The sequence below is a fragment of the Polyodon spathula genome, chromosome 36 (assembly GCF_017654505.1).
Source record: "Polyodon spathula isolate WHYD16114869_AA chromosome 36, ASM1765450v1, whole genome shotgun sequence".
Lineage (NCBI taxonomy): Eukaryota > Metazoa > Chordata > Actinopteri > Acipenseriformes > Polyodontidae > Polyodon > Polyodon spathula.
The window spans coordinates 356,733-376,732 of NC_054569.1; the positions used below are offsets into that span (position 1 = coordinate 356,733).

General features: G+C 51.4%; 1 protein-coding gene across 1 annotated transcript in view; it reads right to left on the minus strand.

Annotated features, from left to right (window-relative positions):
- Window positions 1-20,000, minus strand: part of LOC121303945 (Down syndrome cell adhesion molecule-like protein 1 homolog) — a 151,542-nt gene that overhangs the window by 5,309 nt on the left and 126,233 nt on the right. The window contains exons 20-26 of the mRNA XM_041234845.1: window positions 19,608-19,754; window positions 18,693-18,848; window positions 9,271-9,410; window positions 5,293-5,446; window positions 3,935-4,052; window positions 3,611-3,774; window positions 3,275-3,373 (exon numbers count right to left, since the gene is read on the minus strand). Coding sequence (XP_041090779.1) covers window positions 3,275-3,373; window positions 3,611-3,774; window positions 3,935-4,052; window positions 5,293-5,446; window positions 9,271-9,410; window positions 18,693-18,848; window positions 19,608-19,754 — 978 coding nt within the window. The remainder of the gene's footprint in view (window positions 1-3,274; window positions 3,374-3,610; window positions 3,775-3,934; window positions 4,053-5,292; window positions 5,447-9,270; window positions 9,411-18,692; window positions 18,849-19,607; window positions 19,755-20,000) is intronic.

Below are 20,000 nucleotides of genomic sequence, written 5' to 3' on the forward strand. Positions count from 1 at the left end.
GGGTGCTCCTGCCTGTGTGAGAGTGTGTGCGCTGGGAGGGTGCTCCTGCCTGTGTGAGAGTGTGTGCGCTGGGAGGGTGCTCCTGCCTGTGTGTGTGTGCGCTGGGAGGGTGCTCCTGCCTGTGTGAGAGTGTGTGCGCTGGGAGGGTGCTCCTGCCTGTGTGAGAGTGTGTGCGCTGGGAGGGTGCTCCTGCCTGTGTGAGAGTGTGTGCGCTGGGAGGGTGCTCCTGCCTGTGTGAGTGTGTGTGCGCTGGGAGGGTGCTCCTGCCTGTGTGAGAGTGTGTGTGCTGGGAGGGTGCTCCTGCCTGTGTGAGAGTGTGTGCGCTGGGAGGGTGCTCCTGCCTGTGTGAGAGTGTGTGCGCTGGGAGGGTGCTCCTGCCTGTGTGAGAGTGTGTGCGCTGGGAGGGGCTCCTGCCTGTGTGAGAGTGTGTGCGCTGCCTGTGAGAGTGTGTGCGCTGGGAGTGTGTGCGCTGGGAGGGTGCTCCTGCCTGTGTGAGAGTGTGTGCGCTGGGAGGGTGCTCCTGCCTGTGTGAGAGTGTGTGCTGGGAGGGTGCTCCTGCCTGTGTGAGAGTGTGTGCGCTGGGAGGGTGCTCCTGCCTGTGTGAGAGTGTGTGCGCTGGGAGGGTGCTCCTGCCTGTGTGAGTGTGTGTGCGCTGGGAGGGTGCTCCTGCCTGTGTGAGAGTGTGTGCGCTGGGAGGGTGCTCCTGCCTGTGTGAGAGTGTGTGCGCTGGGAGGGTGCTCCTGCCTGTGTGAGAGTGTGTGCGCTGGGAGGGTGCTCCTGCCTGCGTGTGTGTGCGCTGGGAGGGTGCTCCTGCCTGTGTGTGCGCTGGGAGGGTGCTCCTGCCTGTGTGAGAGTGTGTGCGCTGGGAGGGTGCTCTTGCCTGTGTGAGAGTGTGTGCGCTGGGAGGGTGCTCCTGCCTGTGTGAGAGTGGGAGGGTGCTCCTGGGAGGGTGCTCCTGTGTGTGTGCGCTGGGAGGGTGCTCCTGCCTGTGTGAGAGTGTGTGCGCTGGGAGGGTGCTCCTGCCTGTGTGTGAGTGGGAGGGTGCTCTGTGTGTGTGCTGGGAGGGTGCTCTTGCCTGTGTGAGAGTGTGTGCGCTGGGAGGGTGCTCCTGCCTGTGTGTGTGTGTGCTGGGAGGGTCCTGCCTGTGTGAGAGCTGGGAGGGTGTGCCTGTGTGAGAGTGTGTGCGCTGGGAGGGTGCTCCTGCCTGTGTGAGAGTGTGTGCGCTGGGAGGGTGCTCCTGCCTGTGTGAGAGTGTGTGCGCTGGGAGGGTGCTCCTGCCTGTGTGAGAGTGTGTGCGCTGGGAGGGTGCTCCTGCCTGTGTGAGAGTGTGTGCGCTGGGAGGGTGCTCCTGCTGTGTGAGAGTGTGTGCGCTGTGTGCCTGTGTGTGCGCTGGGAGGGTGCTCCTGCCTGTGTGAGAGTGTGTGCGCTGGGAGGGTGCTCCTGCCTGTGTGAGAGTGTGTGCGCTGGGAGGGTGCTCCTGCCTGTGTGAGAGTGTGTGCTGGGAGGGTGCTCCTGCCTGTGTGAGAGTGTGTGCGCTGGGAGGGTGCTCCTGCCTGTGTGAGAGTGTGTGCTGGGAGGGTGCTCCTGCCTGTGTGAGAGTGTGTGCGCTGGGAGGGTGCTCCTGCCTGTGTGAGAGTGTGTGCGCTGGGAGGGTGCTCCTGCCTGTGTGAGAGTGTGTGCGCTGGGAGGGTGCTCCTGCCTGTGTGAGAGTGTGTGCGCTGGGAGGGTGCTCCTGCCTGTGTGAGAGTGTGTGCGCTGGGAGGGTGCTCCTGCCTGTGTGAGAGTGTGTGCGCTGGGAGGGTGCTCCTGCCTGTGTGAGAGTGTGTGCGCTGGGAGGGTGCTCCTGCCTGTGTGAGAGTGTGTGCGCTGGGAGGGTGCTCCTGCCTGTGTGAGAGTGTGTGCGCTGGGAGGGTGCTCCTGCCTGTGTGAGAGTGTGTGCGCTGGGAGGGTGCTCCTGCCTGTGTGAGAGTGTGTGCGTGGGAGGGTGCTCCTGCCTGCTGGGAGGGTGTGCTGTGTGAGAGTGTGCTGGGAGGGTGCTCCTGCCTGTGTGAGAGTGTGTGCGCTGGGAGGGTGCTCCTGCCTGTGTGAGAGTGTGTGCGCTGGGAGGGTGCTCCTGCCTGTGTGAGAGTGTGTGCGCTGGGAGGGTGCTCCTGCCTGTGTGAGAGTGTGTGCGCTGGGAGGGTGCTCCTGCCTGTGTGAGAGTGTGTGCGCTGGGAGGGTGCTCCTGCCTGTGTGAGAGTGTGTGCGCTGGGAGGGTGCTCCTGCCTGTGTGTGTGCTGGGAGGGTGCTCTTGCCTGTGTGAGAGTGTGTGCGCTGGGAGGGTGCTCCTGCCTGTGTGTGTGTGAGTGCGCTGGGAGGGTGCTCTTGCCTGTGTGAGAGTGTGTGCGCTGGGAGGGTGCTCCTGCCTGTGTGTGTGCTGGGAGGGTGCTCTTGCCTGTGTGAGAGTGTGTGTGCTGGGAGGGTGCTCTTGCCTGTGTGAGAGTGATTGCGCTGGGAGGGGTTGAATAAGCTCTTAAGACAGGCTCCATTGTGCTGCCCAATGAATGGCGCAATCAGGGCTGCCTTGTAGAGGCTCATTACACAGATCAGCGTGTCAGCAGAAAGGAGCGCTGAATGGGGCTTTAGAAAGAGAAGTGATTACAATGAAAAGAACATCATAAATGGGAAACATTACGGAAATCTCATTAAGAAAACGCATTTAAAACTATTCCCCTGCAGCTAAAGGGGAGAGTTCCAGCGAGGCGTGACATCATCACCCGCTCAGCACAGCACTGCTTCAACATGCTGGTCCTACACGTGTTGTTGCAGCTGTCAGCCACAGGGTGGCGGTAATGATCTGCGGACAGGAGGCCTATGTGCTGAGCAAGCGACTCAAACATGTCTTTAATCACTGATAAAATAAATGAGCAGCCCTGTCTTTCTGTAAGAAGTGCCTCTCTGCAGTGTTTTCATGTGCACTGCAGGCAAGCTGGGATCACATTAAAAGGGGAAATATGTTTCCATTTGCGAAATACGTTTAAAAAAATACATTAAGAAAGACTCTCGTTGTCTCCCTCTGGCGGGAGTTGCCTGGACTGTCCTTGTGTTTCTTACGCCTTTACTACACCTCCCCCATCGCACCTTCTCTAACCTCTGCACGCACACACACACACACACACTGCCACTGACTTCCCAGCACACTCCCGAACACTGATATACACCGCACAGCGAGTGTGAGAGAGTGTGTGTGTGATTCTCTCTCTCTCTCTCTCACACTCTCGCTCTCCCTCCCTACCTCGGATGGAGCTGCCCCCGTTGTCTCCCGGGATCCAGGCCAGTGTGATGGAGGAGGTGGAGGTGGTGGAGACTGTCAGGCGAGGCTGGTCCGGAGGCACTGAGCACACAGACAGACACAGACAGACACAGAGACATGAGAGGGGAGACATCAGGCTGGGGGGGGGTACCCCAGTGCTCCACACAACTGTGTGGTGATGACGGCGCACACTCTACCCGTGCGGTGCTCTCGTATTTGATGATCCTAGTTTACACTCATCCAAGCGCACGGGGGACAGTGAACACTTTACCCTGTACCACCAGTGCTGATGCAACCGCACATAGCAGTGGACTGTACCTTGCACCTGCAGATTGATGATGATGGTGTCGAAGCCCAGCGTGTTCGTAGCGGTGCAGGTGTAGTACCCAGAATCCTCGGCCTTGACGGCGCGCAGCACCAGGGTTCCATCGGCCAGGATGAGGCGCTGCCCGTCCAGCATGACCGGGATAGCAGAGTCCTCACTGCGGCACAAGGGAGAACACGGGATCAACAACGGGAATGTCACGACATTGCGAATAACACGGTATTAACATGGGAGCATCATGACATCAGTCCGGACCCTCACACTGCAGCATGCTGTCTCATTTGTAAGGGTCCTGGGAAAGGTGCTATACAGCTCACCTGTCCTTGGTCCACTTGATGGTGGGGGCGGGCTCTCCCACAGAGCTGCAGGGCAGGCGCACATCCTTCATCCAGGGGGTGGTGACTGTGCCCCCAAAAGAGATGATCTTCGCTGGGGCTGGAGGGAGGAGAAGAGGGGCTCAGAGTTATAGCTACACTGAACAGTACACTAAACAGTACTACACTACACTGTGCTGTGCTGTGCTATGTTGTGCTGTGCTGTGCTGTGTCATGTTATGCTGTGCTGCGTTGCGCTATGTTGTGTCATGTTGTGCTCTGCTGTGCTGTGATGTGCTGGGATATGCTATTTTGTGCTGTGCTGTTCTGTGTCATGTTGTGCTGTGCTCTGCTGTGCTATGCTATGCTGTGCTGTGCTGTGCTGTGCTGTGCTGTGCTGTGCTATGCTATGCTGTGCTGTGCTGTGTTGTGATATGTTATGTTGTGATGTGCTGTGCTGTGCTGCGCTGCGCTGCGCTGCGCTGTGCTGTACTATGCTGTGCTGTACTGTACTATGCTGTGCTGTGCTGTGCTGTGCTGCGCTGTGCTGTGCTGTGAGTATGCTGAAGCTGTACTCTGGGCCAGCAACCCCACTTTGTACAATAAACAGCAGCCCATGCAGGTGTTGACCAGACCAGCTGACCCTGCTGCACGTCAGACAGGCAGGTAAACACTTGTGTGGAATCTCAGCACGGTGTCTCTGCTGGAGGCCTCAGAATAAACACAAACAGGCAATTTCTTGATCTCTTAATGGTCTGTTGCCATTTCTCCTTCAGTAAAGTATTGACTGGGGCCCGCCTCCCGGAGAATGGGTTTATAAAGCTTGTTATTAAGTGTGGAGTGTGGCGAGCAGTATTGAGTGTTCTCTGTGTAATCCAGAGGATATCGATCGCCTCCCTCGCGCTACAAATCACTCGTCTATTTGTTAAGACACTTCTTGTCTTCCCAGCAGAGGCCAGTTAATATAGCTGCGCAAGCCCATTAAATAATTAACAGCAGTGTTTTCCTACAGAAACCGCTCTGCTGTGTCCAGCCTGACTCGCTTTCCGGTGACACGGGAGGGGGGGTGCCTTGCTCGGGGAGAGAGTGTGGCAGAGGAGGCGGGGAGAGAGGGAGAGTGGGAGAGGGGGAGAGGGGAGGAGAGGGGAGAGGAGGAGAGGAGGGAGAGAGGGAGAGAGGGGGAGAGTGGGAGAGGTGATAGGGGAGAGAGGAGAGGGGGAGAGTGGGAGAGGGGATAGGGGAGAGGGGAGAGGGGGAGTGAGAGCAGTAATTAGCAGCAGGAAAACTCAAACTCCAAAAATAAACAGTAAGTTCTAAATCAGGCGGCGAGTGATTTTTGTATTTGTTTGTGAAACGCTCACCCTTCCCAGCAGGCTCCACGGTGACCTTCTCGCTGATGTTTCCTCTTCCTGCCGAGGTGACGGCCGCGACCCAGAGCAGGTACTGCTGCCCGCGGTTCAGGTGAGCGATGCGATAGAACAGGAGCTCCGGACTGGTCTCGTACTCACTGGGGGCCTGAGAAACAGAGCAAGAGAGTATGAGAAACAAGACACAAACACCAGGCATGCACACCCACACACACAGAACTGAGAGCAAACACACACACACACACACACACACACACACACACACACACACACAATGGTGGGAAACACAAAGACACACACTGACACTGCACTGACACTCTCACACACACAGGCCACACACTGCACCACGCTCTCTCAGAAAGACACACTGGCTGACAGCACACACGCTCACACGCACACACTTGAAAAAGCTGCACCGTGCTCTCTCAGAAAGAGGGCAGGCCTGGCTGAGGGTCCAGCTGCACCGCGCTCTCTCAGAAAGAGGGCAGGCCTGGCTGAGGGTCCAGCTGCACCGCGCTCTCTCAGAAAGAGGGCAGGCCTGGCTGAGGGTCCAGCTGCACCGCGCTCTCTCAGAAAGAGGGCAGGCCTGGCTGAGGGTCCAGCTGCACCGCGCTCTCTCAGAAAGAGGGCAAGCCTGGCTGAGGGTCCAGCTGCACTGAGCTCTCTCTCAGAAAGAGGGCAGGCCTGGCTGAGGGTCCAGCTGCACCGCGCTCTCTCAGAAAGAGGGCAGGCCTGGCTGAGGGTCCAGCTGCACCGCTCTCTCTCAGAAAGAGGGCAGGCCTGGCTGAGGGTCCAGCTGCACTGCGCTCTCTCTCAGAAAGAGGGCAGGCCTGGCTGAGGGTCCAGCTGCACCGCGCTCTCTCAGAAAGAGGGCAGGCCTGGCTGAGGGTCCAGCTGCACCGCGCTCTCTCAGAAAGAGGGCAGGCCTGGCTGAGGGTCCAGCTGCACCGCGCTCTCTCAGAAAGAGGGCAGGCCTGGCTGAGGGTCCAGCTGCACCGCGCTCTCTCAGAAAGAGGGCAGGCCTGGCTGAGGGTCCAGCTGCACCGCGCTCTCTCTCAGAAAGAGGGCAGGCCTGGCTGAGGGTCCAGCTGCACCGCGCTCTCTCAGAAAGAGGGCAGGCCTGGCTGAGGGTCCAGCTGCACTGCGCTCTCTCTCAGAAAGAGGGCAGGCCTGGCTGAGGGTCCAGCTGCACCGCTCTCTCTCAGAAAGAGGGCAGGCCTGGCTGAGGGTCCAGCTGCACCGCTCTCTCTCAGAAAGAGGGCAGGCCTGGCTGAGGGTGCAGCTGCACCGCGCTCTCTCAGAAAGAGGGCAGGCCTGGCTGAGGGTCCAGCTGCACCGCGCTCTCTCAGAAAGAGGGCAGGCCTGGCTGAGGGTCCAGCTGCACCGCGCTCTCTCAGAAAGAGGGCAGGCCTGGCTGAGGGTCCAGCTGCACTGCGCTCTCTCAGAAAGAGGGCAGGCCTGGCTGAGGGTCCAGCTGGTGACATCCTGCCTCTCAGCACCAGGTCATTGGAAAAGCAGGGTATCAGCATCAGTTATAGAGAGCCCTGTATCCCCTCCAGGATAAAGCAGAGGAGAAAGCTGACTACAGGTTTCCAGAGCTTTGCTGTATCAGTATTATCTGAGGAAGCTGGATCCTATCTCCTCTGTGAACAGATAGTCAGCTCTTCCTCCAGCATGTAAGGAGATCTGGACGCTGATAGTGAAGCAGAAACAAACACAGAACACGCCCAGCTGCAGTACACTGATGCCTTATCTATTCTCACAGGGTGGTATTTCACACAGTCTCTGTGCTGTCACTGAGCTCCTTCATGCATCGCAGAGCCTTGTGCAAACCCAGCAGATCTCACAGTGGATAGGAGGTTAAGGGCAGCTGCTACTTCAGGGTGTGGCTCATCTAACTTTCCCTTCAGAAGTGCAGTCATTCCTTATAGAAGTGTCGCACGGTCACTTTGCAGTTTTCCACCATGGTTTACTCATGGTTATACTTTGGATTTGCCTCGGTTTACCTTGGGTTGCCATGCTTTCACTGTGTCTTATTACACTTTGCTTTGCTGTTACCATGGGGATCTTTTCTAAGGGAAAGCTGGTGCTGCAGCCAGTGTTGGGGCTGTGCAGTGGAAAGCACACAGCAGACAGAGTGCTGAGAGTGAGACACAGCGCGTGCTGAGAGTAAGAGTCCTGAGAGCATGCTGAGAGTGAGAGTCCTGAGAGAGTGCTGAGTGAGACACAGAGTGTGCTGAGTCAGAGTCCTGAGAGTGAGAGTCCTGAGAGAGTGAGAGTCCTGAGAGAGTGCTGAGTGAGACACAGAGTGTGCTGAGTCAGAGTCCTGAGAGTGCTGAGAGTGAGAGTCCTGAGAGAGTGCTGAGATTGAGTCCTGAGAGAGTCCTGAGTGAGACACAGTGAGTGTTGAGAGTGAGACAGAGCGTACTGAGAGTCAGAGTCCTGAGAGAGTGCTGAGATTGAGTCCTGAGAGAGTGCTGAGATTGAGTCCTGAGAGAGTGCTGAGTGAGACACAGAGCATGCTGAGTCAGAGTCCTGAGAGTGAGAGTTCTGAGAGAGTGAGAGTCCTGAGAGAGTGCTGAGTGAGACACAGTGAGTGTTGAGAGTGAGAGTCCTGAGAGAGTGTTGACAGTGAGACAGAGCGTACTGAGAGCCAGAGTGCTGAGATTGAGTCCTGAGAGAGTGCTGAGTGAGACACAGTGAGTGTTGAGAGTGAGACAGAGCGTACTGAGAGTCAGAGTCCTGAGAGAGTGCTGAGATTGAGTCCTGAGAGAGTGCTGAGTGAGACACAGTGAGTGTTGAGAGTGAGACAGAGCGTACTGAGAGTCAGAGTCCTGAGTGAGAGTCCTGAGAGAGTGCTGAGAGTGAGACAGAGTGTGCTGAGAGTGAGAGTCCTGAGGGAGTGCCTTTCTTTTCATTTCCTTTTCTGTTTCTCCTCTTTCTCCTTCTCTCTCTCACTTTTGATGTGTATCCGATGCCAGCAGTTTAACCAGTCCCTCGCTCATTCCCTGCCACCCTGTCCTTGTGATGAGAAGATTAGGTTGTCATGGCAATGTGATGAGACACAGATATTAAAATGAATTTGAGACAGGGCTTTTTGATAAGCAGGAATTTGCAGGTTGGCTATAATTCCACCCCAGCCACCCCCCCTTTATTAGAGCTTCTCTATAAATATGTGTGTGAGTGTGTCAGCGTGTGTGTGTGTGCTTCTTTGAGCTTGTTTATATGTATGCATATGTGTGTTGATTGTGTGACAGTTTGCCAGGGTAGTGTACAGTTAGTTTACCAAGCCCAGGTTTTCATTCATTTTCATCATATTGTATTTTACTGTACTGTACTGTGCTGTACTGTACTGTGCTGTATAGTATTGTACTGTATTGTATTGTACTGTACTGTGCTGTATTGTATTGTACTGTACTGTACTGTACTGTACTGTACTGTACTGTACTGTATTGTATTGTATTGTATTGTATTGTGTTGTATTGTATTGTACTGTACTGTGCTGTACTGTAATGTGCTGTACTGTACTGTGCTGTATTTTATTGTATAGTATTGTACTGTATTGTATTGTATTGTATTGTACTGTACTGTACTGTACTGTGCTGTGCTGTATTGTGTTGTGTTGTATTGTATTGTATTGTACTGTACTGTACTGTGTTGTATTGTATTGTATTGTATTGTATTGTGTTGTATTGTATTGTATTGTATTGTACTGTGCTGTATTGTATTGTGTTGTATTGTATTGTATTGTATTGTATTGTACTGTACTGTACTGTGCTTTACTGTACTGTATTGAATTGCACTGTACTGTACTGTACTATACTGCACTGCATTGAGATGTATTGCAGTGTTCCATACTGGGAAGAGCTCTTGTTGTTTTTTAGAAGAAGCCTTGGGTTTGGGATATTGGGAGCTGTAATGTCAGTTTAATGTCAGCTGTACAGGTAGACCCCCCCTCTCTAGTTGACTTACTGGCTGCCCAGAGCCAGGGCTGGAGCAGAAGATGGTGTACTTGCGGATGATACCATTGGGCTTTGTTGGGGGGAGCCAAGACACCACAACACTGCTGGCAGAGGAGGGGACTGCCTTGATCCCAGCAGGGGGGCCTGGAACTGCAAGACAAACAGAAGCAAAGCGTCAATGATGAGTCAGCAACGCCACCTCAATATACACAGAGTCACTATAATATACAGAGTCACTATAATATACACAGAGTCACTATAATATACACAGCATCACTGTAATACACACAGCATCACTATAATATACACAGAGTCACTATAATATACACAGCATCACTATAATATATACAGCCTCACTATAATATACAGAGTCACTATAATATAGACAGCATCACTATAATATACACAGAGTCACTATAATATACCCAGCATCACTATAATATACAGAGTCACTATAATATACACAGCATCACTATAATATACAGAGTCACTATAATATACACAGCATCACTATAATATACACAGAGTCACTATAATATACAGTCACTATAATATACACAGCATCACTATAATATACACAGAGTCACTATAATATACAGTCACTATAATATACACAGCATCACTATAATATACAGAGTCACTATAATATACACAGCATCACTGTAATATACACAGCCTCACTATAATATACACAGCATCACTATAATATACACAGCATCACTATAATACACACAGCCTCACTATAATATACACAGAGTCACTATAATATACACAGCCTCACTATAATATACAGTCACTATAATATACACAGCATCACTATAATATACACAGCCTCACTATAATATACAGAGTCACTACAATATACACAGAGTCACTATAATATACAGAGTCACTATAATATACACAGCATCACTATAATATACAGAGTCACTATAATATACACAGCATCACTATAATATACACAGAGTCACTATAATATACAGAGTCACTATAATATACACAGCATCACTATAATATACATAGAGTCACTATAATATACACAGCATCACTATAATATACACATTCTCACTATAATATACACAGAGTCACTATAATATACACAGCATCACTATAATATACACAGTCTCACTATAATACACACAGCATCACTATAATATACACAGAGTCACTATAATATACACAGCATCACTATAATATACACAGAGTCACTATAATATACACAGCATCACTATAATATACACAGCCTCACTATAATATACACAGTCACTATAATATACACAGAGTCACTATAATATACAGAGTCACTATAATATACACAGCATCACTATAATATACACAGAGTCACTATAATATACACAGAGTCACTATAATATACACAGAGTCACTATAATATACACAGCATCACTATAATATACACAGCATCACTATAATATACACAGCCTCACTATAATATACACAGAGTCACTATAATATACACAGCATCACTATAATATACACAGAGTCACTATAATATACACAGCATCACTATAATATACAGAGTCACTATAATATACACAGCATCACTATAATATACACAGAGTCACTATAATATACACAGCATCACTATAATATACACAGCCTCACTATAATATACACAGAGTCACTATAATACACACAGCCTCACTATAATATACACAGAGTCACTATAATATACACAGCATCACTATAATATACACAGCATCACTATAATATACAGAGTCACTATAATATACACAGCATCACTATAATACACACAGCCTCACTATAATATACACAGAGTCACTATAATATACACAGCATCACTATAATATACACAGCCTCACTATAATATACACAGCATCACTATAATATACACAGAGTCACTATAATATACACAGCATCACTATAATATACACAGAGTCACTATAATATACACAGCATCACTATAATATACACAGCGTCACTATAATATACACAGCATCACTATAATATACACAGAGTCACTATAATATACACAGCCTCACTATAATATACACAGAGTCACTATAATATACAAACACTAGTGACTATGAATGCAACATGACTGAGCAACACACATGCTTGGGACAGGCCTGGGACCCACTAGTGACAGGGGTTTGAATGAGAGAGAGTATTTTAAATCTCTTTCTTCCTGCGTATCTGATTGAATGGATGGGGGGAAGCACCGGGGTTAAGCCGGTCTCAGTCATATATTTAGAAGCAGAGATTGGCTTTTTTGAATGAGAGAGAGTATTTTAAATCTCTTTCTTCCTGCGTATCTGATTGAATGGATGGGGGGAAGCACCGGGGTTAAGCCGGTCTCAGTCATATATTTAGAAGCAGAGATTGGCTTTTAATGGCCTCTTCCAATCCCCTAATATGCCTGATAGGCTTAGCATTAAAATACTCCTCTGTGTCAGCACAACACAGAACAGGGCAGCATCTGGAACATACTGCAACAAGGGGGAGTGAGGGGTGGATGCAGAGAGGAGAGGGAGGGGGAGTGAGGGGTGGAGGCAGAGAGGAGAGGGAGGGAGGAGTGAGGGGTGGAGACAGAGAGGAGCGTGGGAGGGTGAGTGAGTGGTGGAGACAGAGAGGTGAGGGGTGGAGACAGAGAGGAGAGTGGGAGGGAGGAGTGAGGGGTGGAGACAGAGAGGAGAGGGAGGGAGGAGTGAGGGGTGGAGACAGAGAGGAGAGGGAGGGAGGAGTGAGGGGTGGAGACAGAGAGGAGAGGGAGGGAGGAGTGAGGGGTGGAGACAGAGAGGAGAGGGAGGGAGGAGTGAGGGGTGGAGACAGAGAGGAGAGGGAGGGAGGAGTGAGGGGTGGAGACAGAGAGGAGAGGGAGGGAGGAGTGAGGGGTGGAGACAGAGAGGAGAGGGAGGGAGGAGTGAGGAGTGGAGACAGAGAGGAGAGGGAGGGAGGAGTGAGGAGTGGAGACAGAGAGGAGAGGGAGGGGGAGTGAGAGGTGGAGGCAGAGAGGGGAATGAGGGGTGGAGGCAGAGACGAGTGGAAGGGGGGAGTGAGGTGTGGAGGTAGAGGAGCGTGGGAGGGGAGAGTGAGGTGTGGAGGCAGAGAGGAGTGGGAGGGGGGAGTGAGGTGTGGAGACAGAGAGGAGAGGGAGGGAGGAGTGAGGGGTGGAGACAAAGAGGGGAGAGGAAGGGGGGTGAGAGGTGGAGGCAGAGAGGGGAGGGGTGAAGGAAAAGGAAGGGAAGAGGAATGGGGAGAGGGAGAGGCAGAGAGGAGAGGGAGAGAGAGAGGGGGCCTCCTAATTCATATTTGCTAGCTGTGCTTATTGTTCTAGCTGACTGCAATTAGGTGTGTATTAATCTGAGCTTTATAAACCATCTAACTGAAAATGAATCTTCCAGCTGGGGAGGTGATAGCAAACCCATTCACACACTCCTGCACTGATAGCAAACCCGTTCACACACTCCTGCACTGATAGCAAACCCGTTCACACACTCCTGCACTGATAGCAAACCCGTTCACACACTCCTGCACTGATAGCAAACCCGTTCACACACTCCTGCACTGATAGCAAACCCGTTCACACACTCCTGCACTGATAGCAAACCCGTTCACACACTCCTGCACTGATAGCAAACCCGTTCACACACTCCTGCACTGATAGCAAACCCGTTCACACACTCCTGCACTGATAGCAAACCCGTTCACACACTCCTGCACTGATAGCAAACCCGTTCACACACTCCTGCACTGATAGCAAACCCGTTCACACACTCCTGCACTGATAGCAAACCCATTCACACACTCCTGCACTGATAGCAAACCCATTCACACACTCCTGCACTGATAGCAAACCCGTTCACACACTCCTGCACTGATAGCAAACCCGTTCACACACTCCTGCACTGATAGCAAACCCGTTCACACACTCCTGCACTGATAGCAAACCCGTTCACACACTCCTGCACTGATAGCAAACCCGTTCACACACTCCTGCACTGATAGCAAACCCGTTCACACACTCCTGCACTGATAGCAAACCCGTTCACACACTCCTGCACTGATAGCAAACCCGTTCACACACTCCTGCACTGATAGCAAACCCGTTCACACACTCCTGCACTGATAGCAAACCCGTTCACACACTCCTGCACTGATAGCAAACCCGTTCACACACTCCAGCACTGATAGCAAACCCGTTCACACACTCCTGCACTGATAGCAAACCCGTTCACACACTCCTGCACTGATAGCAAACCCGTTCACACACTCCTGCACTGATAGCAAACCCGTTCACACACTCCTGCACTGATAGCAAACCCGTTCACACACTCCTGCACTGATAGCAAACCCGTTCACACACTCCTGCACTGATAGCAAACCCGTTCACACACTCCTGCACTGATAGCAAACCCGTTCACACACTCCTGCACTGATAGCAAACCCGTTCACACACTCCTGCACTGATAGCAAACCCGTTCACACACTCCTGCACTGATAGCAAACCCGTTCACACACTCCTGCACTGATAGCAAACCCGTTCACACACTCCTGCACTGATAGCAAACCCGTTCACACACTCCTGCACTGATAGCAAACCCGTTCACACACTCCTGCACTGATAGCAAACCCGTTCACACACTCCTGCACTGATAGCAAACCCGTTCACACACTCCTGCACTGATAGCAAACCCGTTCACACACTCCTGCACTGATAGCAAACCCGTTCACACACTCCTGCACTGATAGCAAACCCGTTCACACACTCCTGCACTGATAGCAATCCCTACCTAGAAAGCGCTTCAGTGAATGTGTTGCTCGTTTCTAACCTGATCGCAGGTGTTTCGTGAAGCGCTGACTGAGTTCAGGAATGAATTAACAGAACTTTTCACCAATAAAAGTGAACGTGTGCTTTTAAACAAAGGAGAGAGAGCACGCTGAGTTGATGCCCATGGGCAGCACTACAGAGGAGCCTGTGTGATTCAAACTGACCGTTTCTATGTAACATCGATTGTTTCAGACATTCCTGCTGTGTGCAGATAAAGAACCAAAAGATTTTCTGCAGAGCAATACAATGTGAATGAATTTAATTACATACATACAGTTCATAAATGCAGGGACACAGACACTAACACACACAGACACTAACACACACACACACACACACACACACACACACACACACACACACACACACACACACACACACACACACACACACACACACACACACACACACACACACACACACACACACACACACACACACACACACAGACACACACACACACACACACACACAGACACACACACACACACACACATACACACACACACACACACACACACACACACACACACACACACACACACACACACACACACACACACACACACACACACACACACACACACACACACACAGACACACACACACACACACACACACACACACACACACACACACACACACACACACACACACACACACACACACACACACACACACACACACACACACACACACACACACACACACACACACACACACACACACACACACACACACACACACACACACACACACACACACACACACACACACACACACACACACACACACACACACACACACACACACACACACACACACACACACACACACACACACACACACACACACACACACACACACACACACACACACACACACACACACACACACACACACAGACACACACACACACACACACACACAGACACACACACACACACACACACACACACACACACACACACACACACACACACACACACACACACACACACACACACACACACACACACACAGACACACACACACACACACACACACACACACACACACACACACACACACACACACACACACACACACACACACACACACACATACAGACACACAGACAGACACACAGAGACAGACGGACAGACAGACAGATAAACAGACAGACACAGACAGACAGATAAACACACACACATGTATAATCTGAACGCAATCCCCTGGATTAGTGCAATTTGAAAGCGTTGTCAGTAGTACTATGACAGCTGCTGATATTTCTAAATGTAATAATGTCCTGGACCAGCTGATCACACACAGCTCGGGGGATGAACCCAGCGCAGAAACAGGACAGTCTGCTCCTCCCGATATGCGAGGGTAAACAGGCCTGCCCTGTCAGTGAATCTGGGGCAGGCAGGAGGGGGGGTAGGAAGTGCATCCTCGTCATTATTGTAGATTAATCTGTATGCTCAATTAATCTGCAGTCAGTCTGGGCACCTGCTTGCACGCTCCCGCCTGTCTGCTCCATATTCTCATGTTGTGAGGCTCTGCCCCGGGTCCTGTGAATTCAGACAAGCTCTCCCATCACCTCCTATAGCCTGACGAGAACAAGACCCAACAGCACCAGCTGGGGTCCGGGCACAAGCAGCAGCGGACGGGTTATTAAATGAAGCTTCGCTGCATTAAATTTCAGGATTCACGAAACACTTCTGGAGGGCTGTTGGTTGCTCTCATGCATACAAAACGGTATTTAAATCCTGCGTTACAGCAACACAGCGAACCCTGCTCACTGTGACTGGACTATACAGCTAACCCTGCTCACTGTGACTGGACTATACAGCTAACCCTGCTCACTGTGACTGGACTATACAGCTAACCCTGCTCACTGTGACTGGACTATACAGCTAACCCTGCTCACTGTGACTGGACTATACAGCTAACCCTGCTCACTGTGACTGGACTATACAGCTAACCCTGCTCACTGTGACTGGACTATACAGCTAACCCTGCTGGACTATACAGCTAACCCTGCTCACTGTGACTGCACTATACAGCTAACCCTGCTCACTGTGACTGGACTATACACCTAACCCCGCTCACTGTGACTGCTGGGCTATTCTTGATAAAGGCTATTCAGCTGAACTGTCAACAGCTAGCCTTCTGTTGTGTTTAAATGAAAGTGTAACTTGGAGCTGTGGGCTCCTGTGGGATCCCCTGGGGTGCAGTGAGACAGAGGCGCTGCTTCAAGCTCCCTTCATCTCTCCATATGCTTCTACAGGCCTCGAAGGGTTAAGGATGTCACCTGAGTTTAACAGCTTGACGAGCGAGGAGTGTGACCTGCCTCAGGACACATTGTCCACTCCACTCCAATCACAGCTGCCCCCACACAGTGTGGACAGAGAGGAGAGGGAGAGGGAGAAGGGAGGTGGAGGGGAAGAGAGAGGGGATGAGAGGAGAAAGGAGGAGGGAGAGAGGGAGAATAATGCATGGAGGAGAGAAGAGAGAGGGGATGGGAGAGGAGAGGGTAGCAGAGAGACAGGCCTCTTCCATATGACAGAACCTGAGCGGGTTCATTTCACAACATGATCATAATTAAGAACATTTTAATTTGACATGATTCCAGCAAGAGTTACACACACACACACACACACACACACACACACACACACTGACACACACACACACACAAACACACACACACACAGGCACACATACACACAAAGACACACACACACAGGCACACACACACTTGGCCATATTGTGGCACTAAGCAGGGAACCGTGCTTCAGAAAGAAATTGGGTCACCACACAGAGTGAACGCTGCATTTGAACAGTGCAGGTGTGAGTGTGTGAGAGACTGTATGTGTGAGTGAGTGTATGTGTGAGTGAGTAAGTGTGTGAGTGTGTGAGAGACTGTGTGTGTGAGTGAGGGAGTGAGTATGTGAGAGACTGTATGTTTGAGTGAGGAAGGGAGTGTGTGAGTGTCTGAGTGCGTGAGTGAGTGAGAGACTGTATGTTTGAGTGAGGGAGTGAGTGTGTGAGTGAGTGAGAGACTGTATGTGTGAGTGAGGGAGTGAGTGTGTGAGTGTGTGAGATACTGTGTGAGTGAGTGTGTGAGTGAGTGAGAGACTGTATGTGTGAGTGAGGGAGTGAGTGTGTGAGAGACTGTATGTTTGAGTGAGGGAGTGAGTGTGTGAGAGACTGTATGTGTGAGTGTGTGAGTGTGTGAGAGACTGTATGTGTGAGTGAGGGAGTGTGTGTGTAAGTGTGTGAGAGACTGTATGTTTGAGTGAGTGTGTGAGTGAGGGAGTGTGTGAGTTACTGTATGTGTGAGTGAGTGTGAGAGACTGTATGTGTGAGTGAGGGAGTGTGTGAGTGTGTGAGTAATCCAGCAGTGTAAGCACAAATGAAACGTGTCTAATCCGAGCAGGAGAGAGGAAAGTAATCCCCTCCTTACAACCGCTCTGCACTGCCCTGCAGCTCTCTCTCACACGACACAAGCTTCCTGATTCCAACTAACACTGCTAACAACACATCAGCTGGCAAAGGAGCTTAATCTGAACCCCCCCTGCTGAGAGAGCATGGGAGGGTCTATAGAGACATTGCCCGACCCCAGGGGTGTGTGTGTGTGTGTGTGCGTGGAGTATATGTGTAACCCTAACACACACAACCCCGGTAACACAATGACAACACACATGTAGCCACAATAACACACAGTCGCTCAGTCAATCAATAACAGACATTGAAAACATTGAACTCCATCCACAAGGTGTAATCGACGAGGCAGAGGATCGGCTGACAGACGCCCCACCAGCAGGAGCACACTGCTGTGTTTTAAACCAGGGGGTGACTCTAAATCTACAACAAACATCATTCAGCCCAATAACCCGGCGATTCATTTTGCGGTTCCTTTACCCATCCAGTGTGTTTATACCAGAATAGAGCGGTTCTCCCATCCGGGTTTATGCAGAACTCCAGTACAGAACCACCAGAAACCCACTGGTATTGCGCTTGCCTTGCAAACTCCTCTGACATTACTTATTAAACATTGATTACCCGAATACTGTATTCTTTATATGCAACCCATAGTGTTGTATTTACTTGAAGTATTTTTGTACCATAAAACTACTTGCTTTTGTTTTATTAACCACGCTGTCTCCTCCAAGAACTGATCTTGATCTGCATAGATTGGATGTGCACAACTAAGTGAAATGCATATTGCACTGGTGGGTTTACAATACACTGACCAGCGCACAGCTCCCCTAACACTGTCCCAGTCACTGACACAGCGTGGGAGCCCAGCGCACAGCTCCCCAGTCACTGACACAGCGTGGGAGTCCAGCGCACAGCTCCCCAGCGCACAGCTCCCCTGACACTGACACAGCGTGGGAGCCCAGCGCACAGCTCCCCAGTCACTGACACAGCGTGGGAGCCCAACGCACAGCTCCCCAGTCACTGACACAGCTTGGGAGCCCAGCGCACAGCTCCCCAGACACTGACACAGCGTGGGAGCCCAGCGCACAGCTCCCCTGACACTGACACAGCGTGGGAGCCCAGCGCACAGATCCCCAGTCACTGACACAGCGTGGAAGCCCAGCGCACAGATCCCCAGTCACTCCAGTAACACTCACTGTCCTCCTTGGTCTGGATGTAGAGCATGCTGCTCCTCACTCCGTCCCCGGCCTGCGTGTACGCCAGCACCTGCACGCTGTAGTTGGTGAATTTCTCCAGCCCTTTGAGCTCCACTCTCTCACGGGTCGTCGTGATGTTCTGCATCTCTCCCCACTCTGAGAGAGAGAGAAGAGGGGGAGAGGGAGGGAGAAAGAGAGGGGGAGAGGGAGGGATAGAGAGAGAGAGGAGAGAGAGAGGAGAGAGAGCGGGAGAGGGAGGGAGAGAGAGAGAGAGAGAGAGGGAGAGAGGAGAGGGAGAGGAGAGGGAGAGAGAGGGAGAGAGAGGAGGGAGAGAGAGGGAGAGGGAGAGAGAGAGAGAGAGGAGAGGAGATGAGAGAGGGAAGGATCTTTCCCTCTTCCTCCCCCTTCTCCCAATAGAAAGGGGGAAGGAGGGGGAGAGAGGAGAGGGATATGACCGAGAGGAGAGGGGAGAGAGAGAGAGAGAGGGGGAGAGAGAGAGGGGGAGGGAGAGAGATAGAGAGGGGGAGAGAGGAGAGGCAGGGAGAGAGAGAGTAAGGGAGAGGGTGGTTAAGAACAGGAGCTAAATCATCATAAACAACATAAACATCCACATTAGCCAAGAAAAACACAATTAGCTGCCTGTCTGTGTGTGTGTGTGTGTGTGTGTGTGTGTGCGTGTGCGCATGACAGGCTGTCTGTCTGTCTATATTTCTCTGAATGTCTGTAAGTTTGTCTTTCAATAGTTGTGTGTGTTTCTCTCTCTCTCTAGATACACAAAAACACAAAAAAACTGTAATAGGCACAACGATAAACATAGTACACAACACACACACACACACACACACACGCGTATCTGGGTGCCGGTGTGATAATTACTCTGTATCAGGACCTGCTCCTTTGCCCCACAGCACCCACCTCCATCGGGGAAGAGGGACCAGAAGACGACTCTGTAGCCCTTGAGCACGCCGTTCAGAGTGATGCGGGGGGGCTCGGACCAGGACAGGACCGCCACGTCCGAGGTGATGGACATCACACGCACGTTCTCCGGGGGCTGGCTGGGCACTGCGGAGAGACAGGGAGGGGACACTCTGAAACCCACGCGCTGCTCAAACGTTTCTACACGCTGTCCTGCCTTCACTGAGAGGGGGGAGAGCAGGGAGCGGCCAGCACTGCAGTGTTAAAGCACATTGAAACGCCTCTACTTTCTCAAGCCTCCAGTGTTCTTCCAGTCAAAGCGTTTGTTACTGAAGCCACTGCAGTCTGTGTCTTTTATTGTTCCTAAATGTAACGCTGTCCAGTATTTAACAG